The sequence below is a fragment of the Triplophysa dalaica genome, chromosome 4, assembly GCF_015846415.1.
Source record: "Triplophysa dalaica isolate WHDGS20190420 chromosome 4, ASM1584641v1, whole genome shotgun sequence".
NCBI lineage: Eukaryota > Metazoa > Chordata > Actinopteri > Cypriniformes > Nemacheilidae > Triplophysa > Triplophysa dalaica.
The window spans coordinates 24434413-24459428 of record NC_079545.1 but is presented as its reverse complement, the minus strand read 5'-3'; the positions used below and the strand labels follow the sequence as shown (position 1 = coordinate 24459428).

The following is a 25016-nucleotide window of genomic DNA, read 5'->3' as shown; positions in this document are numbered from 1 at the left end:
GGCTTATGGAGAGCATTAAAGGCTCTCGGTCCCATTTAGTTGCGTTCAATGGCTGTGAGCAGACACATCCTGCATAGTGGAGTCTGATCCGGATGCTGTACGGCGTCCCCGCCGCACACCAGACCCATGTGCGCGGCTTCTATATCCTCTTTCACGGTCTCTCTTTCAGGATCATTGAGGAGGAAGTGATTGACCCCCCTCTCCTCTCCCCTAGACATCTGATGCCATCTGAGTTCTTTTCAAGATACATTTATGCGGATCTATCCAAGGCCTGGTTCTCTCGATAATCTATATTTTTCATGTTTTATTTCCCCCACACTAAATTTTGGTCCGCCTTAAGATAAAAACGTCTGTTTGTTCTCGCGTTTATTTCACAAGCACATCTGCTATTTTGATTTGTAGGTGTTTGAATGAGCTGTGCCGTCGTGAGGGACCAGTGTGGGCAGTTCCATCACACTGCCACTCGACCACATGAATGGAGATCGAGGTCATTTGAGTTAAACAGTTATGAATGTGGGTGAATTGCCACCCACTTCTTGAGCTCTTCCTAGTGATTAAACAGAAAGGTTCAGTAGGTATATACACTACAAATCCCTTGTTTCTTGTCAGATTGATTGTCCTCGGAAATCTCTACTGCAGACAATTGGGAGTTTGGAGGAATTGGTCAGAACAAATGAAGTGTTTGTGGCAGTACGATAAAAATGTATTCTTTATTATAAAAAAGTTTCAGTATATATCAGTTTTCACCCTCATATTTATTTCAACGAGTACCAATAGACACCGACAATGTAATTCCTTAATCCAAGACAGAGGCCGTAACTGACTGGTGGATCTAAATGAACTCTCTGTAGTAGTTTTGGATCGGAATCTCATGGAATGAAAGCTTGTTTTCATTTATTATGTGGCAGCTTTTAGTCAAAATGCAACGCAGTCATAGGGGTACATGAAAGTCCCCCATGTCTTTCAAGGCATTTATCTCTGATCTGCCCAGACAAACAGAGAAGTTGTTTTAGAAAAGCGTACAATACAGGCTTCATGTTCCCATGTAAATTGCTGCATCATCAGACGTTTCTGAGAGTTAAAAGAATGGCGTGCACATGGCGTGTTCTTTGGTTGCAGTAGATGCAACTACAACATTATTAAATGCTCCAGTAAATAATAATATCACAACTGTATCAATACAAAACTTTACTCTGTTTTGTGGGTCGTAAATATAAAAACCCAAGTCTCATCAACATATCCAGATGTGTGCGCAACATGAAGGCATAAGGATGTAAGACTAAAACAGTTTTTATGTAGATGAAATTAGAGACTTCAAGTGCTTTTTAATACATATTTAATTGTAGAGTGGTGAACAGGAACTGCTTCAGGGTTTTCTGAGGATGTGGTCATAAAAGACAACATGTACATATAGGTCAGACTGGACAGGAATTCGGACAGAGCTGTCACCAGGTGATGCCTGTTGGGGTAAAAAACAGTAATTAGGCTAAAACGGATTAATTAGAATGACAGGTTGGAAACTGCAAACCTTTTATTTATTCAATAGTTATTGCTACTGTCAGATCAAATCTGTAGCAGGGGAAATTCGCCTGACATGTTCCGTAGTAGGTTTACATTTTAAACCACTGCCACATATTTTTCTTTGCCTATTCGGATACAAAGGTTTCCTATAGAGAAATATACTAGAGGGCGGGTTTACTAAAAAAAACATTAAGTATTTAATCAGTATTTCCACACAAAAACCTTTACAGACATTTCAACACTTACATTATATTGAATAAAATGTCTAAGAGGGTAAAGATTGTGTTCAAACATCAGTCTGGGTATGACTTTAAAATGTGGAATCAATAGGATGTCTCCAACATGAATAAATACGATCTTAAGCCAGCTGTGATCCCTTACTAAAGGGTAACTGCGTTCAAAGATTTAAGTGGACTGAGGTTTTCTTGGCTTTTGCATTATTCTTTAAATTGACATTAAATTGTCTCGGCATTTAAATCACATTTTAATGTTCCCTTAAGGGTGAGCAAGGATAAACACCCCTTTTCCTTCACAACAAATAAAGTTAAGCAAACAAAACGCATTAGCTGTTGATTTACTGTATAAGGGCTGGTTATCAAACTAAACCACTAAATGCTGCTTTGAAGAGATAACCTGCATATTTTCATCAAAGGGGGACAAAATCCAAATTATAAAGTTTTGACCCATGTTTTTAATGGGCACAATGCTGCATATATCTTACAGGGTGATAAAAATGAGCAAACAATAAATAAACAAACATATCAAGGCCAGTGTGTAATATGCCATCATTCTACTGAAGAAATGCATCCACATGGGCAATGAGGTCATGGCTGGTGGGGGCCTGAGGTTGGATTCCGGGTGCACGAGTGGTTTCAGTGTCTGGGCTCCTTAGCCTCCCCTCGTTTTTTAATAGCTGGCCTGGTCGGGGTGTGCTCGACCACAGGCAATACTCGCCTCTGCCATCTCGCCCTCAACGAGGCAGCCTGGGTGAGTTTGTGTTCAAAGAGACCGGTCTGCAGCGTTGCCTCTTTTCCAAAATAGAATGCACTCATAGCCCCTGGGCACGAAGGCAAAAAAATTGAGGCACAGGTTCCAAGACTGCATTTGCGGCTCATTATAAGACGCTCTGTCGGATATTTCGAGAAACTGGGACAAAAATGCTGCCCAGGTGCAGTAAGGATCGCTCGGTTTTACATGGGGGATATTAGATAATATGGCACGTTATACAGTGCGTTTTAGTTTAGACTTTACGATGACTTTATCCTAGACTGTAAAAATAAAAGGTGCTTCAAATATCCTGTTGTGTACTGAAAGAACCTTAAACTGTATTTTGAGTGCTTTTTCTCATAATAAGGTTATTGGTGGAACCTCTGTAATCTTGGTGGTTTTTCCAAGAACTCCTTAATTCATGAAAGTCCCCATATTCAGTTCCGAAGTTCTGGAGTCACCTTTTCACTACACCTCGAAGTGCTTTGCGGGCTGTTGAAGGAACTCAAATTGGTTCTTGTAAGATCTGTAAACATGCAAGTGGTACCTGGCACCTTTAATTTTTTTCAGCTTAGGCTCAATACTAGATTCTGTTAATACTAGGTAATGATAAAAATACTGTCAGAATATTTTATAAATATATATGGATGGATGGATGGAAGGAGTTTTTTAAGTCTTTAGGTCCTGATGAATTCTGTTAATAGATTGATCAAAAACTAAATGCCTATAAAATAGTTCAAAGTGTTTATTTGTAAATAGTTGCCGTCATTTATTCACCTCCATGCCTGTCAAAACCTGTATATGTCTCCTTCATCTGTGGAATACAAAAGAAGATATTTTGTCGATTTAATGGAAGTCAAGGGCTACGCTACCAACATTCTTCAAAATATCTGCTTTAGTGTTCTGCAACCGATACTGGTCTGGAATGACATGAGGGTGTGTAAATGACGAACAAAAATGAATATTTGGGTGAATTATCATTTTACAGATTATGCAAAATTGATATAATCTGTAAAATTCATGTATTTTGACCCGTGCCTCACCAATGCTTTAAATATCAGACAGGCTTACCTCCGGGTCAACATTCAAGATTTTTCTGTCTTCTTTGTTTTCAAACAGCAAGCCACTTTGATTCTCTGTTATCACCTCATAGTTTAAACTGGTATTACATTTAGCCACCTGAGTTTTCCAGCTGTAGAAGCTGAAGAAAAGACATCAGTATGAATAACTTATAAAGATATTAAAGTGTATGTTTTAAATAAATATGCTGACAGATATAACAAGTCTTTGTAAAAATCTTTTCAAAATGGGTGAAACAGGAAAACTCACACTTAAAAGCACAAAATGCAAAAGCAAAACAACATTTTTCAATGATCAAATAAAATAAACCAAATAGACAAAGCAACTCACAGTTGTCAAAGTAAACTACAACTCTCTTAAAATTAAAAGCCTTTAAAAACTAAAAAAAATACACTCTTAAAAATAAAGGTGATTAAAGGTTCCTCACAGCGATTTCACAGAAGAACCATTTTTGATTCCATGGACGAAGAACCATTCAGTAAAAGGTTTTTCATAGAAACCATTTAGGCAAGAAAAGGTTCTTATTTTTAAGAAAGAGGCCAAATGACTTATAGAAGAAACATTTGCTCATCAGAGTTTTTATGTAACCTGACCAAAGATTTTTTTGTAAGTTTGTTTACTTTGGAAAATCTAGACAAAATTAGATTTTAGTGAAAGGTTACTGATTTTCCAATTTCAGTGTTTAATGTGCATGTTGGACACAAGCCTCACTTACACATCACATTACACATCAGATGTCGTTCGCAGATGATATTTTGCAAAAGTTTTAAATAAAACATTTTAGTCTAAAGAAGAAACCCTTTCTCACAGCTACAACCAACACAAATCTCCACAAGAATTCCGGTCTGCACTGATCAGTGTTTGGATTGAGACCCAGCAGAACACTGGAAAGGGCAGAAAGAAGAATTTTAAATGTAATTGATGCACTCGGTGAACAATAATGAAATACCTATTGCGGCAATAGGAACAGCCGGTTTCAAAAAGCTATGTTTAGTGGTTCTTATCAAGCTGTTTGGAGACGCAGACTCCAAACTCCAAATGTCACACTCTGAAGCAGCAAGGGCTGCTCAAATGGACCTCAACTATTCCCAAGCAGTAGTTTGTGGTCCAAGAACAAAGTTGGACTTCGGGGAGAGGCTTTTACTGTGAGGGAGAGACATATGGATGCAAGAGCTACATATTCTTAGGACATCAGCCAGAGCTCTGTATGCTGCTACTATTACTAAACAGTCCTGTAAACAACACCTGTAAAATGTTAATGATATTAAAGATATTAAGAAAACATTAAGATATTCTTATTTAGCTCATGTCAGGTTAGCGAGGATTTGGTTCAGTAGCAATCCCTCGTGAAGTATAAATACAGATATTCACATGACGCTTGTGAAAAAATCTTGAGAACGCTCCGACATGTAACTATTCAAGAACCATAATATTTAATTTAATAAACCACCAATAAAACAATCGTCTACATTAGGGAATAGTATTAAGACTAAACTTCACACAAATTTTAACATATGTTTAATGTTAATTAGTTAAAATGTCTTTGGGAACGTACCGGATCAACTCTTCCCTGCACATTTATATATATGCTCAGCAGACCTCATCCTATGGCTGTAACATCTTGAAACAACCACAACTTATAATTTATTACACATGGTTTTGTGCATGAGAAAAAGAGAGAAAGAAAGAGTTGGAAAAAGACACCTCAAACTTCCTGTTAAGGTGACCAGAAACCATGGTGCTGGTCACCAAAGCAAATAAAATAGTGCCTGAAATGAAAAGGATGTAAACAAATAGTAATGGCCTGAACTAAACATTCTCACATTTTGCATCCCATGCAGGAAAAACCTTATTCCGTTACCTTTGGAGCAACTGCCTTAACAGTAAACATGGCAGACCCACATAAAGAGCCACATTCTGTGAGGAAATACATTGATGCATGAAATCACAAGTTCTGTCTGCCTGCTGGATCAAACCTAGGCTTCCTTTTTCATTCCAGGGGATTTATAACAGACAGAATGTAAACTTTTCTAAAAGCAAGGATGCATATTCACTTCCTTCTTTTTGAAATAAGGTTTGACAGCATTTTCTGTGTCTATTTATACTGAAACGCCATATAGCAATTAGCATTTTTGGGTTGACCACTTTTATGCAATGGTGAACCGCTTACTTTTGGTCAAAGAAACAGGACAGATGTGAGATATTTTAACAGCGAACATGAAAAGATGGGCAGAAAAATGCTCCAGAGCTTTTAAAATTTCAAGTCAAAGGAAGACGGAGGACGGGCCGGGCTCTCTTAGTTCTCCCTAACCCACGAGCGAGGCAACACGTGTCAGATTGACATGTTCACTGGCCCTTTTGGACCCCTATATTGTCCCTAAAGAGATGTCACACACCAACATACAATGCTCAATAGTCATAGTGCAGCTGGATGGCACCCCACCCACACTAACTAGCAAACGTGTGAAAAACCTGAGCTTTGTGGAAACAATTACCATGCTGTTAATAACACGTCTGTGTCTTTACCATAACACTACAACACTTACAGAGAAAAAGAGGTTTGTGTACCACAGTGCTCCATGGTTACCGTACTGAAGCCTAATGGAGTGTTTTAGGGAAAAATCCACCAGTTGTTACTATATGGATCAATGAGAAATAAAACAGCTTTCAGTGAAAAGTCTGGTTTGTGACCTTGAATAAGACCAATCTCAAAGGACATTCAAAGAAAGTGACAAAGAATCTATAAAATACATTGCAAATGCAAAAACACTCCCTGGCAACTAGAAAATTAAGTCATTCTCTCAACTCTTTTGAGCATCTTTCTTTATGCTCTCCACTGAGAAGAATGTGAGTGTCCTCAGCTGGTGGCCGTGACTTTTTTACTCTTTATTTTTGTGGTGAGGCAGTCAAAGTCTGTCAGCTGTGGTGTGGATTCATGCATCTGTACGGGAAGAACACAGCATCTGCTCCATCTTAGTGGCAACCACAAGCACTGCCTGTTATTGTTCCCGTGCGAAGGATGGAGAGAGAGAAAGGGAGAGAGAGAGAGACTAAAAAACTGAGGAAACAATAACGCTTACTCTGTAGTGTACTCATCATATTATTTCAAGTTTTATGTTAGACTCATTTAAATTATTGTACTTTACATGGAGATGTTTATTTTAACGCATTAATATTATCAATATTTTTTTAATTCGGTGTTCCTTTACCGTCACAGTATAAGAGAACGCTGTAAGTTGGAACCGTTTTGTTTTTAAGTCATAAATAAATCAGATTTTCTGTAATTCATCACATGTTTGCGTGTAGGTTAAGATAACATTTTGATGGCTATGATTTCCTAACCTGCTTCACAGACATATATATTTACATGAATGCATTTGGCATACGCTTTAATCCAAATCCAAATTTAAATTGCATTTTACAATATTGTTACTAAGTATGTGCAATCCCTGGGATCAAACCAATAACCTTGTCACTGCTAACGCAATGCTCTAACCCCTGAGCTACATGAAATCTACATCAAACCATTTGATTCAAATTAAGAAGTATTGCTGTATGAAAAAACTTGGCTAATGTAGATTCACATTATTATTTAATGTGTTGGCCAGAGCAGAAAGCTGACCGGTCTGCTCTTCCTATATTATGAGAAGTCGGTTTTATTCTCATCATCATTTCAGGCACACTTTTTCATAGATCTTTTCGGTGTCTTTTCAAAGTCAGCTTTTTTCTGCTTCTTTTTCAATGTTTTTACTGCTTGAATGCATATTAATATAAGCAAATCTGACTTTTAAGTAGTTCAGATCACGAAATCATGTTGCATCTCATAAGTAGGCTTACCTCAAGTCAGTTGGTCTTGGCAAAAGTCTTTTCTTTCCGCTAAAATATGGTTCAAAGTCTTCGGTTTTTAGTCGGTGGGAGTAGTCTATGTAGCCAGATATTTCATGTCCATGAGAATTTCTGTCCCTTATGAAAATGATGGACTGAAAGAAAACACAAGGGGATAAACTGTATTAATATGATACCTGCAAAAACTACACACAGAAGCGATATAAATCATTAGAGTAGGTAAAATATGAGGTTTTGGTTGCAAATGCGCTGTTAAAAAAGTATGTGACATGAATCAGATTGTAGTTCAGATTGTGGAAGAATTGTTAGAATTCACAAGTCATTTTCACAAGTCAAGCAGTTGTTTTGTCTGCATGGTAATGATAAAAGTATGATTTCCAACAACATCTGCTGTGAAGAGGACTTTTGTTTTGGCTCGTCTGTTTACTTCTAAGTGACGGAAAGAGGCAAAGTCATACTTTGCGGAATCTTCCTCTTTTGATAACATAGTCACTGATGTCACATTTGTCTTTCTGTAAGATCACTGGCCATCTGTGGATTTTTTCTTACATGTGCAGGATAAAAGTGAGATAACTGGCACTGCAGACTTTAGATGCTTTAAACAGATGCTATCAGGTTCACAGCTGGCCAGGGGCTGATCCAGCTACCTTATCTCTGGCTTTTGAGGCCCCTTCGTCAACCATGAAAAGAAATCATCAATCGAGGGCCAGAAATCACAATGGGTTGAGAAAAGCAGATCATCTTTCGATTGCAGAAGAAGAATCAAAACCCTCTATCCCACACTCATACCACGCTGGAAAGCTTTCCACACGCCCTCATAAGTCGGCAGGCAAAGTGTTAAAAAAGAAGTCTGTGGAAGTGATGTCTGTTTCCAGCAGCTTCCCGTAGTTTCACAGAACAGGTGTTGTCCTCTCAAGAAGTTTCCCCTGTTGCTGCCGGGCTTCCTCTTCTGTTGTCGTACCAGCCTCAAGAGCAAACATTATTTATGGACTGCTTTCCACAAATACGGTATATATTTTGTTCAAAAACCATTAAAAAATGTACAGCAATTTTAGATAAATGTACAATTATTGAAAGATGATGATGGAATATAACAGATAACTCCATTTTTAAAAGAAAAAAATTCCATAATCATGTTTTTTATTGTGTATTCCAATTAAATCAATCAATTTGCAGTTGTTTTGATTAATTGATAAGAAATACAGCTAACTAACACAATAAAAAATGATCAAATAATAAAAACATGATAAAAGGTGAGTTTTAAAACGGAGTTCTGTTTTAACAAAAAACTCTTTTAGCCCTGTCTAAAGTAAGTAATTACTGTAAAAAACCTTCACGTATAATGTCTAAATAAACTTTTAATTAACAAATTTTAACTGTTTCAAAACCTTAAATATTAATAAAAATTAATTTTTAATGAAAAAATTATTAAAATATGAGTAAATATTTTACTGTTATTTGCCGTATAAGACCAAATTATATTTGTTTCTAGTTATGGACAGTGCTTGAAATGGTCAAGATTCACTTGGGGGACTTTAGTTGGGGACATATGATATGTTTTCTACAGATGCAGGTTCATGGCACTTGAAGGTTATATCATGGGAAAAGTTGCAAATCCATGGACTCCACCAATACCCCCACATTCCCCCTATATCCAGCTCTGGGTATTTATCAACTGAAATAAATTAAATAATTTTGCAATCCTTAGCACAGTAAAAGAGTGAAATAGTTTATTGTGATGAATGCAGTCAAGTTCAATTTGTGTGTGCCCCCAAAACATTTATTATCAAAAATATATAATGCACAAAGACTTAATAAAAGTAATAATCTGATTCTCCATCTGTTTGTATGTTCATTTTAAAAACCAAAATCAGTTCAAAATCATCCAAAAGATAAAACCATATCATCTGAAAAGTTAAGACAGGCAGTGTCAAAAGACTTGACTTATTGCAGAACACAATTGAACAAGTACATGAATGTAAAGTAATAAATGTCTGAATGGCACAGGTCTGCATGGCTGACGAGGGCGTTTCCTCTGGTAGGATTCACCATCGACACATGTATTTCATGGGTCCAACGTGTGCGTCGGGGCGTTACAGTGGCATTCTCTCAGATGGATAACACTTTCAGAGGAAAGCAGGGCCTCTCTGGCCTCCATGGGAACAATCCTGCACTGTCAGGGAGCCTTGCAGGTGTCTAAGGGTGTCAGCTGGCCTCTGTTTATTATTGGTGGGCCGTGCTTTAGGAGGAATCCCAGGCCATCACTAACAACTGTGTAAATTTGTCGGGGTAATGAAAACATGACCTGGATGAGAGGAATGCATGAGGTCGGAGTCCTTTTTTTTGGCAAGCTTACCCTTGTCCCTCTTTAGGTGTTCCTTGAGGGGGGAGGTGAGATAGGGGGTTGCTTATTTGACTTGGAAGTGACTTCATATGGTGAGGCTTGTGTAATAGATGCGGTGGTGAGTCCAGATGTGCTGAGGTGTTCTGCTTCTGTTGGGATTGTCCAGATCTCTATTTGGCCTTTAGAAAACTCACTAACTAAGAGGCCTGAAAGTGTTCTTCAGGGTCACAGAACTTCAAACAGTCTTTGGACTGGCACCATGACGCACATCTTTTTCCCCTTTTTTAGTAAGAAAGTAGCTTACATATAAAAAGCTCTACCTCCAAATTGCTTTTCTTTCATATCTAGAACGACTTTTCTTTAAGGTTTGTAGTCAGTTGCCCTCAAACAGGTGTCCTAGCAGAGCACACACTGGTGCAGTTTATCACATTAACTATGGACATGTTTCACAAATAAAAATATCATGTTTTTTTGTGATATTTTAACTGATTTATTTTAAAATCTTATATATTAACCAAATGAATTCACTTGGTTGGCTATTTAGTTATATAAATGTAATGCAATCTCTTTTAAACAAATGCACTTGGTTTTATAATTAGTTATAGTTCATATAATACATTTTAATTTAGTTCATATAATGACAAATAGGTTAATAATAATAAGGATGATAAAACATTTGTCTATAGGGATGATGCCTAGATTCTTTCTGAAAACGTCTTTGGATAAAAGAACACATGTAAAAATGTATGTGTGATGTGTGTTTAAACCCTCGCAGTCTGTGGCCATTATCTCAACACTGACACAACCGCAGGCTCCCTACAGCAAATGAATCAAATCTGGCAGACAAAACGTAAAAATGTTTCTAATGTTTTTGACAGAGTTGAGTTTCTGTGAAAATACATGCAATCCGATTAAAAATAATCAAAAGATGCTGCTTCCCTGTTCTCATAATCACAGGGTGTGTCAAAAGACAGATGTCCTGGCACACGGAACAAAAATGTACGACTTAACCATACAGCAAGGCTGGTTGCTCGCTTTGGCAGCTGGACATTCAAATCTGGATTTACTTGAGAATTTCTGAGCTCTGAAAGATCACATGACTTTTAAAAATAGTTTGAAATATATTCACGAGAATAATTTGAGACAAAGAAAGAAAAGAAAGTAATCAAGACCTGTTACCGTGGGAGAGCAAATTCAAAGCAGGTGGTGGTGGAACTATGACAGGAGTTTTGGGAAAGACAGAAATAGAGTTGTGTCGAGCTATGTGGTTGAGAGAAAAAAAAGAATATACTTCAAAAATGCCTAAAAAATTGAAAAGCAGGAAATGTACAAATAAGACTGTTTATAAGGGAGATGGGATTTAAGCAAATGTTTACTCATGTGCTCGGCTTTTCCAATCATAAACATAGTCCTTGGCTGTTTGTGCAAGAAAATAAACAGAGCTCGAGCAGGTGTCCTCTGAGCCATCCACCAAACACTCAGAAGTGAGCTGGTGTTCCAATTTGAGGGTCTTGGAGATGGGGGCTTGACAACTGTGAACGCCGTGCCAAGACTGCAGGAAGTGAAGCGCTCAAAAAGCTAAGTAGAAAGATTGTCTTGGACTAAACAGGTCGCTTAAACTTGTATTAAGTGAATCTTCGGATATACTGAGTAAATTATGAGATGATTTTTATTTATGGGCGATCTGTTGCTTTAAGAATCTGCTCTACGAAACCAAATCACTTTAGTAAATATAGACCCAGTGATTCTGAGTGTTATAAAGAGCAAAATTCTATTCCGTTATCATTTTCATTTGGAAAATGTCTCAAGAAGGATTGTTTTTGATACAGCAATTGACAATTTGGGGAGGAACAAAATGTCAAAAGTTCTATACCGTGTGTATACAATGTATAGATTGCACCAGTATACAATACAACACACCTGGTTACAAGATGACACATTACAACAATCTATCACAATATTTAAACAAATCCAATGATTCATTTGATTTCACAGCCTCAGATATTTTTTAAACACATTTCATTTAATCAGCATTTCTAGATGTATTTTTTGCCATTCAAGTCCAGTGTCTGCCTCAGGAGTGACATAATGTCATCCATCAGCAGGGTGACAATGCAAGAATCACATACATTTTTGTTCTACTTTTCCTAAACACATATACAAATATTACTGTTTTATTGCTTAAAATGAAATATGAACTTGTTTTATTTGCAGTATCTGAGGTCTGAAAAAATACAGAGGATCTTTTCTATTATTTTGACCTGTTTCTCCACTTTTCCTTTTCTGCAAATAAATATTTTAATTTGAAATTTGGGAGAAATGTTGTTAGTTCACAGAATGAAACAAATATGATAATTTTACCTAAACACATACCTGTATATTATGATGGTATCTTATTTTTTCAGCGGCTGTCTTTCACCTCAAATAATAATATGCCAAAACAAACATATTTTGCAGGATGCGCGTGGCTGTGTAACAGCTGGACAATGTTATAAACTGAGTAAAATTCATTGCACTGGGAAGTTCAGGGGTCTGTAAAGCAGCGTATCCACTGCGAAAGGAAAGGTGTCCTAAATTAAGACCACAGCTACATTATGTTGAGAATTACAGCTTCAAAAACTGAGCACTTGGGGTCAACAAAAGTGGCAGTACACAAATCACTTGAGTTTAAGTCTCTTTTGAGATTTTCTACACCATTGTGACTACACACATACAGCTTTCCCCTGCAGTGCTACTTCTGCAACCTTTTCCACATTCTTTTGGCTTATAAGTCACTTCTGGGAAAATTTAAGTTTATCTGAAACATGTGCAAAGCTGTATGGCCCTCAGGGACTTAAGAGACTTCCATATTTGTGAATCTGTGGGAAACCTTTCAAAAATCTTACATTTATTGATAAGGTGCACATCAATTTGATCAGACAATTAAGTTTTCCTAGTGCATAACATTTCATTCTTCTTACACTTGTTGGGAAGTTTTAATCGAGAGGAATTTTTTGAGAGGAAGGCCATGTGCACATTGTCACACAATGGGAAAATAGTTCTTGTTTCTTGTAAATTTAAATAAATTAAAACAAGCTCCAACACAATTCTTGAGGATTGTTGCAACCTAATTTTAAAGTGTGCGATAAAATCAAGTTTGTAAAATTAAACACATAATCACACGATTCAGTGCAATAGTAGCATTTTATATTTGTGCTGTTCCTGATCTTTGATTTTGAAGAAAGTATAGGCCTACATTAAATTTTTCAATTTGCTTTGTGCATTAAATTTCGAAAGTTCCCCGATCTTGCCGTCAAATGCCACACAGCCTGCTCTGGAAAGGTACTGAAAATCTGCCAGAATCTGACAGCTTTCTTGTGTGAACCTGAAATATTTTTGCACAATTATGTAGAATTCTCTTTTGGCTATAAGAAAACAATATTGTTTGTAAAGCCTGTCTTTGTTACTGAAGGCCACCACCGGCAAAAGCGCATGAAGCAAAGCAAAGTAGAGGTGATTCAGAGGTGACTGACCACATGCAATAATGCTAAACCTCTAACACTGACAATGGAATGCTTATCTATGCACTACATGGCAAAACCAGAATGTTTAAAAACTGGATTTCATGAACCAAACTTTCAATAGTTTACTTAACTAGCAAATAACCAATCACTCTTCTACACATACCTAATATAAATATACAGTAAGACTTGAGGTAGCCATTTAACAATTTATAGGTAATTTATAAAAGAATAAATAACAAGGGATATTTTTTTTTCTTGATTAATCAGATGTGACTGTAGAGAATATTGCTTTCATGGGAAGAAACGTTCTCCATATTTATTCTTCCAAAATGGAAAATTACGCATAACGTGTCATTGCTAGTTCAGGTGTGTGTGTCCAGCTGTTGCGCTGGGATTTATCAAGTGGCTTTTATCAAGATTTTCTTGAATTATTACCTCCCTCTTCAGTTTTTAGAGGATAACGCTTAATTCTAAGCTACCAAGTATTTCAATGTTTTGCTTGTTGGAGTTAACAGATAACATTTCTGTTAAACCGTAGCTGAGGTTGAAGATCAGTATACATCTTATGTCTTGGACATCTGCATAGCAGTAACTATGGTTTTAACCTAGTACCATATTACAAGGTTTCCACTACTTTTGGATCAAACAACTCATGGAAAGTCGGATGCAACTGACCTCAAGATTTCTATGAATGGAGTGGAATGATAAATGAGTCAGGTTAGTAAATCGCAATGTTTTAGGGTTAAAACCACATACAGTGGCCATCTGTCCCCCGCCTATGTAGCAGGAAATTTTGTGTAAAAATTAACCTTCAGTCGGCCACAAACAACCACGTTTTGGAATGCACCCCCTTCCTGTTGTTTACAAAAATGTGTTAAATCAAAAGCAGGGAAAAACAATGTAAAAAAACATTATTATTTGCCCCTTAGTTCAGTATTTAATTTGTAAATTGAATCTGTTTATTTATACATGATAGAGAGGGAGATTAACGGAGAATGGCTATTTGTTAAATAATAGTAGCCAGTGAAATGTGACCATGGGTCAATTTTTCGAAGTTGAGATTTATGTATCAGCTGAATAAAAAAGCTTACCATTGATGTCTGGTTTGTTAGGATGGGACGATGTTTGGTCGAGATACAACTATTTGAAAATCTTGAATCAGGGGGTGCCAAAAGATCTAAATCTTGAGAAAATTGCCTTTAAAGTTGTCCATCAGCGGCGCCGTAGCATGGCGTTGCTAAGTAGGAACAAGTTTGTTGTAATGCTCTCTATTGGCTTACTGCTGTAATGATCTTGAGGAGAACGGATGAACCCAAAAGAAGAGATTCTAACCGATACCAAACTTAAGTGTGTAATTCCTAAAGAGCGGGCAGCGGCGAGTGAAGTTTGTAGGCGTTTCAGGCAATTTTTGTTTACAATTTTACTGCATCCCCGCACAAATATAAAGTCTTGATATATTTACCGTAAAAAATATATTCATGCAACATCATCTTTGTTTAATATCCTAAAGATTTTTGGCATAAAAGAAAAAGCGATAATTTCGACCCACACAAGGTAGCTATTGATACAAATATACCCGTGCGACTCGTGACTGATTTTGTGGTCCCAGGTCACAAATGCTATAACATCCAGACACCTGAATATACCATTTGCTGAAACTGACAGTTAATTGTCATGAGATCAGCATTCAGCAACACTCTCTCTATATATTTTAAAGATTCATGTGAATCTGCAACATATCCAAGATGCACGTCTCACTGTGTAAGTAATTTATCAAACACTGCTACATAATAATGTAGATTACAAGGCTCAGTGTCTTTATGGGGGCAACCGTCAATCACCACCGGTCAATGGTCATTAAATTTCATAACTTGCTCAGCATGTCGTCTTTAACAATACAAGCCACACATTTAATATACTTCACAGTGTGTCTTTCCTGGGCTTCATTCTTCAAAAGAAACTGCCGGCCAGGATAAACTAAGGTTTAAGGCATCGCAATCATAGTAATTACACAGTGCCTCTGGCCCAACCAAACTTATCCTCCTGTAATTAGGAGGGCCAGTCTCAAATGCACCGTGATAACATTCTTGCTTTGTGAATCTAGAATTCTGTCGTCTGGCTGGTCTTCTCTGCTGCCCTGCAGACAATTGAAAAAGTATTCTCGACTCCGATGGAATGATGCTGAAGGCTTATCTAAGTGCATTGGCTGAATCCTGGTGGTTTTGCATGTTGTTGTTGGTCACAATAGTAAACACTAAGGAGAGGGACAGACTGATAGACTATCAGAAGAATTTAAGTCGCTCAAACATTCTTCTGGTTCATCAGAAAACAGTCTGAAAAAGAAAACTGCCATTATGTCAGGTAAGATCTCATATCTCAGCTCAAGACAGTTCTCTGATAAATGCGATTGCGAAATGCCACGAGAGGTGTTAAAAAAGCCTGCACAGGTTCAGGCCGATTTTATTCTAGGAGAGGAAGAGAAAGGAGAAATAACAATGAAGGGGAGCAGGGTGTTGTCTTGCTCTGTCTCTGTTAGAGCTCACACAAAAACCCTAGAGAAGCAATTATTTCTCATTCTTTTTCTTGGAAAATGCTTCGTTTCAGCCTTTCGCTACAGCTCTGTGTAAAGGGTTTAACATAGTCCTCTAATTCCCACATTTTAACAGGCTGCTGGAGAACACCCACTGGAGCATTTGTGTAGATTCTACGAGATACTTGGCTTTAACTATAAGTTTAAGGGAAAAAGGTCAAGAAAGGAAAGTAATAGCTTTAAAAAAAACATTCTCTTATACTTCATTAGCATTTTTGAATGTATTTTGATGAACAGAGTGTCAATTCATGTGGATGGCTTAAATAATATTATTTGAATTATAATGCAACCCTTAAAAATACATTATAGGTAAGTTTTTTAACTTAATTACCGTCTTGCTTAATCGTGCATAACTGTCTGCCCTCATTCGCCAAGTGCCATTTTTGTGGTCGTGGAGCTGGTTTGAAAACCCAGACGCAAGTTTACCCAACATGGGTACACTCGTCTTTGATGTTCTTGACCGTAAATGACACAATAGTGATGAAATGGGGTTGGGTGTTGTGATATTTACTGTACTGTTGAAGGTTAAGGAATGCTTTTCATCTGCCCATTTGGGCCTGAGGGATTCATTTGGGGAATGCCTGGACTGTATTCAGAGTGGTCAAGTAATTTGGCTGTGAACAAAGATTATTACAAGCTATGGCATGGTGTAAACCCTGTGTGATTATGGTGGTCGCAGACTATGTCCAGAGGGAGAGTGTATGGAAATCTTCAGGAAAATCATTTTTCATGCAGGGATATAAGCCATATATAATTAAACAGATAGATAGAAAAAAGAGTGAAAGAAAAAAAATATTTAAAAAACAAATGATGCATGACTTCAAAGCGCTGGGTGGAGTGTAATGTGTAATTTCCTCTCTAAAATGTTTATATCTCTCTGATCTTAACAAGTTGTGGAAAAAATAACATATACTCCTCTTATGTCAAGGACCATTACCTGTTATGTCAAAACGTCAGGATAAGGCATAAAGATCTGATAAGAGAAAAAAACTAAACAAAACAAAACATGTCTGTAATAAAATATGTCACCTCTTGTCTCTTTATTACCATCACTTCCCTTGAGAACTTCAAAGTGATTAAACAAATTTAGGCAATTCCATACAAATGTCAACAGTAAACAGGAAAAAATCTAGTTCCCTTTCTGTCGGTCTCTCGACGTTGTGTCGAGAACGACAGATGGGGTTCGCCCTTGAGAACCAATCAACTCTGACTACTATAGAAAAGGCCAATGAAATTTGGCGAATGCAATTTGCATGCCGGGCTCCGCCCCCGGAAATCCGGTATAAAAGGAGGCCGGCGTGCAGCATTCACTTACCTTTTGTTCTTCAGAGCCATCGCTCATGAGTACAACTCAGGATTCAATCCTCTACAACTACACGCTGGTGCTATGACGTGTTACAGCGGATCGTCCCTTCCTGCAGCGACCTTCCCCTGGGCGTCTCGGCGGTTCTGGAGGTGTTAGAGATTTTTTCTAAAAGTCCTTTTCAGGACTGACTGAGCATTCTCCAGCGCGGCATGTCCCGCTGTTCTCTTGGGTGCGGCACCCTCATCGAGGAGGGGGATGGACACGATCGCTGCATTAGGTGTCTGGGCGTCCAGCACACTGAAGCAGCGTTCGTTGACACATCTGCCTGCACTGCGGGCAGATTGTCATTCAGAAGTTGCGGTCACGGGTGGCTGTCTTCCTACGGGAACCAGCCACCATTTCGTCTGCTACCCGGGCTGTGACATCTGTGGCTACGGCCCTGATGACCACCCACGTTAGCAGCGTTAGTGATACGGGGAACTCTGCGAACGTAAACCCGCCAGCCAAGTGCTCACGGGCCGATCGCACCCCGATTCGCTCTTCTGAACGTTCCCCAACCGGCGGTGGCATACCGTCCGGATCCTCACGCACACACTCGGAAACGATGTGTGACGTAGATGAGATGTCGCTCGCAGCATCGGAGGGAGACTGGCATCCGACTCTGCCGAATCCAAACTCCACCCCCAGCGGTCGAGTTCAGGAGGAAGCAGAAGTGATGTCATCCGTGCTAACCCGGGGATACGTGGTTCCCGAGGTCGGTGCGCGGTGCAAACCGCGCCCACCCCGGGTGCCATGTTTTTCCCGGAGGTGCATGAGGAGCTGTGTAAAACTTGGAACGCTCCACTCACGGACCGTTCCAGTGAAACCAGCTCCGGCTCCCTTACTTCCCTCGATGGTGAGGCAGCCAAGGACTGCGTCGAGATCCCCCGGGTGGAACGTCCGCCTGCGGTGCACCTGTGCCGCGGACGGCTACCACCTGGGGGGGGATCGACCACTCCTACCGTCCAAAGCACGTAAGACTTCGGCATCACTGGTGTCGAAAGCTTGCGATGTTGCGGGCCAGGCTGCCTCCTCTCTCTATGCCTTGGCCATCCTGCAGGTCCGCCAGGCCAGGGCGTTGAGAGGGCTCCACGAGGGTAAGGCCGACCCGGGTATAATGCAGGATCTCCATGCCACCGCTGACAGCGCTCTACGGGCGACTAAGGCGGCGGCACGGGCCCTGGGTCGGACGATGTCCACGGTAGTGGTCCAGGAGAGACACCCCCGGCTATACCTTGTGCAGAAGAGTGACAGCAAGGAAGTCCGCTTTCTTGATGCACTCATCTCGCAGGGTGGGTTGTTGGTAACACCGTCGAGGACTGCGCTCAGCAGTTTTTTGACGGCGAAGCAGACAGTGGCAATTAACCACATTTTTTTCACGCCGCGACTCGGCCGCCTACAGGCCTCCGAGATCTCACGTGACGTCTGCTTCCCTGCAACCCAGGACCCTTTCGACATCGGCTCCGGTTCCTGTGCCCCCACAGGCGGCACCCCGGAAGCAGAGGTCGAGGGGGAAACCTCCACCCCGTCAGCAACCTCCTCGCGAGAAGGGACACTGACGGGAAGACCGCAGGGAGAACAACATCGGGCCCGAACCTTCACAGCCACGGCTCTGATCGGTCGGTACGGGACGACTCCTGCCTCGTCACCAAAGCCGGGCCCTTGTTAGGGCTTGGCGCCCACTTACTCACTGAGTTTTCTGTTCTCCCCGGGTTTACTTGCAGCCGATCGCACACTCCACTGGACTGTGCTCGGCGAACCGACCTCACACCCTGGCGAGGCGTGAGGTCGTACACATATGACAGCCGTCACCACTCTCAAACCGACAGTGCGTGCCGTTGTCCCGCCAGGCAGGTAAGCAGGCGGAGCAAAAACCTTCACTCCGGGGACTCCCCGCGACATGGTTAGCTCCGCCAGCCGACGAACCACCCCCCGTGGGAATGATGAAGCAGACCGTCCCCTTGGTCACCCTGTCACAGTCCCTGGGAGCTCGAGAGCTGCCCACACTGTCTCGCTGGCTAATGAGGGCGGTCCGTCTTGGTTACTCGATCCAGTTCGCCAGAGACTCACCCAAGTTTCGGGGCATCATCTCTCCCTCTGTCAGAGGCAGGGACGCCTCCGTACTTCGGGTAGAGGTCACCACCCTTCTGGCAAAACAGGCATCGAGTTCGTCCCTCAAAACCAAGATGTTCAGTGGGTCACCACCCGCACTTCATCGTTCCCAAGAAAGACGGCGGGTTGCCCCCAAAGGCTGCGTACCCTGAACAGAGCACCTTCACAAGCTGCCATTCAGGGTGCTCACACAGAGGCGCGTCCTGACATCTATGAGGTGTCAGGATTGGTTAGTGGCAATCGACCTGAAGGACGCTTACTTTCATGTCTCGATCCTCCTCGACACCGGCCGTTCCCACGGTTCGCGTGCGAGAGGCGGGCATATCAGTACAGAGTCCTCCCTTTCGGTCTGTCCCTGACCGCCCTTTCTCCCTGAGAGGAGGAAGGCGAGCGGGTACTAAACTATCTCAGCGACTGGCCTATCTTGGCACACTCGCGAGATCTGTTATGTACACAAAGGGACCTGGTGCTCCGGCACCTAGGTCGATTGGGACTCCAGGTCAACCAAGAGAGGGGCAAGCTCTCCCCAGTGCAGAGCATCCTCTTTCTCGGTATGGAACTCAGCTCTGTCACCATGTCGGCACACCTGTCCGCAGTTGTGCCCAACCAGTGTTGAACTGTCTGAAATGAACATTTTAGGCAGACAGCGGTCCCCCTGAAACAATTCAGAGGCTCCTGGGACACATGGCGTCCTCGCGGGTTAATACCCCTCGAGTTGATGCACATGACACCGCTCCAACACTGGTTTCAGAGTCGAGTTCCGAGGAGAGCGTGGCACACCGGCAGCAGGCGCATGGTGATGCCGCCCTGCTGCCGACGCACCATAACCCCTAGTCTTTATGACTTTTTCGACGGACTCAGGTCCCTTTGAGCAGGTTATGAGGCAGGTCGTGGTGACGACTGAAGTCTCCCTGCAGGGGTGCGGTGTAGTGTGCAACGGGCACGCAGGTGGGGTGTTGGACGAACCCCCGCCTGCGCTGGCATATCAATTGCCAAGAGTTGTGGGCTATGCTACTTGCACTGAGCAGGCTACGGCCTCTCGTGCGAGACATGCACGTGCTGTTCCGAGGACAGCACTATAGCTGTAGCGAATACAGATCGTCAGGGTGGCGTTCGCACACAGCAGCTAAACACAACTTGCTCGACGCCTCCTCCGGTGGAGTCAACAGGTGACTCGTTCCCTGCAGGCCACACACCCCGGGCAAACTGAACTAGACAGCCGACGTGCTTTCTCGCCAGTTCATGCCTCGTGGAGAGTGGCGACTCCACCCCTGTGCAGTCCAGCTCATTTGGAGGCTGTTCGGGTAGGCCCAGGTAAAACCTGTTCACCTCCCGTAACACCACCATTTGCCCGCTTGATAGTCCCTGCCCTCGGCACGGATATCCTTGCGCACAGCTGACCGCGGGATGGGCGGAAGCACACCTTCCCCCCCCCAGGAGCCTTCTTGTACAGACTCTGTGCAAGGTCAGGGAGCAGGAGCACCAAGTGTTATTGGTTACACCACACCGGTCTAACCGCACTTGGCCTCAGAGCCGATGCTCTGGACAGCGACTCCCCCTGAACCATTCCCCTGACAGAGGACCTGCTCTCTCAGGGGAAGGACACGTTCTGGCATCCCAGATCAGACCTCTGGAACACCCATGTCTGGTCTCTAGACGGGACGAGAAGATCCTAAGATGGCTACTCCCCCTATACGGCTGAGACCATCACCCAGGCTAGGGCCCCATCTACTAGGCGGTTACACGCCTCTAGACGGTGCCTCTTCTCGTCCTGGTGTCTCTCTCAACGAGAAAGACCCACTGAGGTGCTTGATCAGGATTGTGTTCCCCTCCTCACGAGACTGGAGACTAACATCTCCCTTCCACACTGAAAGTGTATGTAGTCGCTATTGCCACTCATCACGACTCAGTCGGTGGAAAGTTTCTAGGGCAACACGACCTGGTCACCAGGTTCCTAATCAGCGAGAGGGCGGAATCCGCCTCATCTCCGCTCCATACCCTCTTGGGACCCTAAGTGGTCCTGGGGAGCCTCAGGGCCCCCCAAAGAGCCCCTCGGAGGTTCCGATCTTCCTCATAGAGTAAGACGGCCCTCCTGACGGCGCTCACTTCCTTCAAGAGGGTAGGGGACCACCGAGCATCCTCCGTGTCCCTGGATTGCCTTAAACTCGGCCCTGGAAACTCTCACGTTATCTTGAGACCCAGGCCCGGATGCGTGCCCAAGAAGTTCCCATTACTCCCTCCGGGGCCAAGTGGTGAACTTGCAGGCGCTCCCCATAGGGGAGGAAGACCCAACCCGATTAGTGTTGTGTCCAGTACGTACTGGACCACACGCAGAGCTCTGAAGCTCTGACCAGCTCCGTGTCTGTTGGAGGACAGCAGAAGGGGAAGGCTGTCTCCAAACAGAGGCTGGCGCACTGGGTCGTGGACGCCGTTACGACGGCATCCCGATCTCAGAATCTCCCATGCCCATTGGCAGTGAGGGCTCACTCCACACGGAGTTTAGCCACCTCCTGGACACTGGCAGAAGCGCCTCTCTAGCAGACATCTGTAGAGCTGCGGGTTGGGCTATGCCCAAACACCTTCGCAAGGGTTAACAACCTTCGCGTAAACCCGGTGTCAGCCCACGTCCTGCGTGGCGACATGTAGGACTGGCATCCGGGGGGGCGTATGCCTGCGAAAGCACCTTTCCACCCTCTAACAGGTTGGGTCAGTGTGCTATTTACCTTTTCTTCTTACCCGAACACATCGCTAAGAAACTGGTACCTCACCAGCCTCCCTTCTTACCCAGACACTGGTTAAGAATAGGCATTCCATCCATCACCAAACAAGCACCCCCTGGGGGCTGGCTGGGCAGAGCAGCCTTCCCCCTTAGGCCGGGATACCATGTGAGCTATCACAGATAGCTCTAACCGGACCTAGTGCTACCGGACGTCTGTAACACCCCCTCCGTGGGCTGTTCCGTCTGATGTATCCTCATGAGAATGGTTCCCACTCCTGGTAACCCATGAGCTTCCCCAGGTGGGCCTCCACCTCGCGGTTAACTACTCAGTCCGCACGTTCCATGCGTTCTCCTCCAAGGACGAGACCATACCTATATCCACCATATTCCTCCCCACGGGTAGGAGGTGGCCTCTGTAGCGCTTCTCTGATTAAGAGTCGCGCTTACCCGGTGTAAACTGATCCCTATTTTGTTCCCATTACCTTGTTTATTAGCAATTTATTTAAAGGAACAGTTCACCCAAAAAATGAAAATTCTGTCATCAGAGATCTCATCCCCCATTTTCCCTTACTTTAGAAGTAAATGAGGGAAGAGATATTTTAAGTTACTGACATTCTTCCTAATATCTTTCTCTGAGTTCAGCAGAACAGAAATGTATACAGGTTTGAAACAATCTTAGGGAGAGTTAATGATGACATAATCTTCAATTTTGGTTGAACTGTCCCTTTAAACAGATTATTGTCCAAAACTACTTACTTATTCTCTGTTCTATTCCTGTTAGCCTTTGGTTCTTAAAATTCCTGTGAAATCCTCAAATAAACTGATCTCACACCTCACATGAAATCACATAAATTTCTAATTGCCATTCTTCTGAAACTATAAGATGCTACTTTCTTTGTAAGGTTTCTGCAGCCCCCTTTCCATTCCTCACCATACACAAAATGGAAAATCTTTCTGAATTTCTGAGCTCATTATAGATTCCAATTGTTTTACTTAAACTCCAAATCCAACGGTTTATCCCGACATGAACGTAATGTTACCTCAAGGATGTTTTTACTGCTTTGTACAACTCTACTTTGTCAAACAGACAACGTTTGTTTTTTGAATTTCCGATTTGTCAGTAAAGTCTTAGAAACTTCAACTTCTCAGTGGAAGTTTTAAGACTTGTTGATGTCCAAGTGAAGTGGTTCCTGTTACCCTGTATAATTTTTCCCGTAAATAACGTAATTTGTATTTCAAAATAAAGTTAACAAATCACCCTCAAAAAAGCTGACTGTACCAACTGCTGTGGCAGGGAAAGAAAATAAATATCTGTTGAAAGTGCTTGGGAATGAATGTAGAAAAAGCATTTAGAAAGCATGACTATATCACACTCTAAAATTAGATTTTCTTGTGTGTTTGCTGCCCGTCTGTAAAGGCCTTTATGGTCTGTCATAAAGCTTAAACGCATTCAGTTAAGCATAGGGTTACTATCACTGGACTGCATGTGGTTACGGGAGCTATTTATATTTACTTGGTGTGACAGAGCAAGTGGCATGACAGTGTGAACGCTGGCAGGGCGGCTCTTGATGACTAATGGCCATATCTACTTGTGTGGCACAATATGCACACAAACACGCTGTTCAAACACATGCTCTGAAAGACTTGTTTGCATGTATTTAACAGTAGTCTTATAGTGCTACTGCATAAAACTTGTGTGTGCTTTCATATCAGTGAAAGAGCAAAACAGATAAGCTTTCGTAAAGAACAAATATATACACAATGGACATGCTGCCTACCCCACAGCTATGAAAACAAGTAGTAATAGCTACACATTTGTCACTTCATAAATGTGTTAATGTTTGTTCGGAGTTAGTCATTAACTTGACAGACGCTTTTATTCCAAAACAACTAACAGTGTATTTAGGCTTTACATTTGATATAAAACTGAAAACGCTTTTTTAATAAAAAAAACAAAACAAAACATGTGATAACCATTTTTGAGATATTACAATTTTTTTTATTTAAACAAGTATGAGGCAGGTAAAGTCCAAAAGAAAAAAAAAGAGGCTATAGATAATTATTTTTGCAACAACATACAATCTTCTCTATAATACGGAGACAGTAATATGATCAATGATCTATAATCTAACTTTTAAACCATCCGCAAGTGACTCGCATAAAATAAAATTTAATGTATTTGTCTGCATAAGTGCTTGCTAATGTGGTAACGTTTTATTGGAGGCTAAATACAGATAATAATTTCAGTGGTCAAAAACAATTTAACAAATGAAAGACTTGTTACAGATTGATTCTTAGCTTTGTAATTAAAGGTTAGGAAGACCAAAATAAACAGGAGCGAGACAAGGTTATGATTAGACCTTTGAAAAGCATGATAGGCTTAAGAAGGAAGACAAATTTTGCCCTATATTTAAGACTGAATCCATTACTTCATTCCACTTGGCTTGTTTCTCATTTGCACATTTGGCAGACACTTTTATCCAAAGCGTATTACATTGCATTATAGTATATATTATATCTGAGTATGTGAAATACCCTGGGATTGAACCCATGACTTTAGCATTGCTAGTGCCATGCTCTAACCACTGAGCTACAGGAAAATCCCTTAGTTTCAACATAAATAAATACTTTAATAGTGACAGTGAGCCATCTGGCGGAAAATGAGCTGACTGTAGTTCAAAGATATTGAAGATATAATGCATGAATATCTTTATTAGTGATAGGTCCTCCTAAACCAGGCTAAACCTCAACAACCAAAACCACAGCAGAGTTTTACCACCACCATCCCCTGAAAAGACAAACTATGCTTCAACTCAGCTGAATATTTTATACATATTTTAAACATATTTCCTGAATTCTGCACTGTTTGCAGTGTGTATATTTAGAATATTTGTAACAAAATTTCAACACACTTCATATAGAGAGAAGAGGATTAGGCCTACTGAATCACACTTTAACATTTTACAAGG

The 25016-nt window shown here is 41.5% G+C and overlaps 1 protein-coding gene across 2 annotated transcripts in view; it reads right to left on the bottom strand.

The window, feature by feature from the left end:
• Window positions 1-1061: 1061 nt before the first annotated feature.
• cfap299 (cilia and flagella associated protein 299) overlaps window positions 1062-25016 on the bottom strand; it is a 68192-nt gene continuing 44237 nt past the window's right edge. Inside the window, exons 4-6 of one of the 2 annotated variants that reach the window (XM_056744931.1) lie at window positions 7426-7568; window positions 3580-3709; window positions 1320-1459 (exon numbers count right to left, since the gene is read on the bottom strand). In XM_056744931.1, coding sequence (XP_056600909.1) covers window positions 1367-1459; window positions 3580-3709; window positions 7426-7568 — 366 coding nt within the window. In that variant the 3' untranslated portion in view covers window positions 1320-1366. Of the gene's footprint in view, window positions 1460-3579; window positions 3710-7425; window positions 7569-25016 lie in introns of both variants that reach the window. The other variant, XM_056744932.1, reaches the window with a different exon arrangement.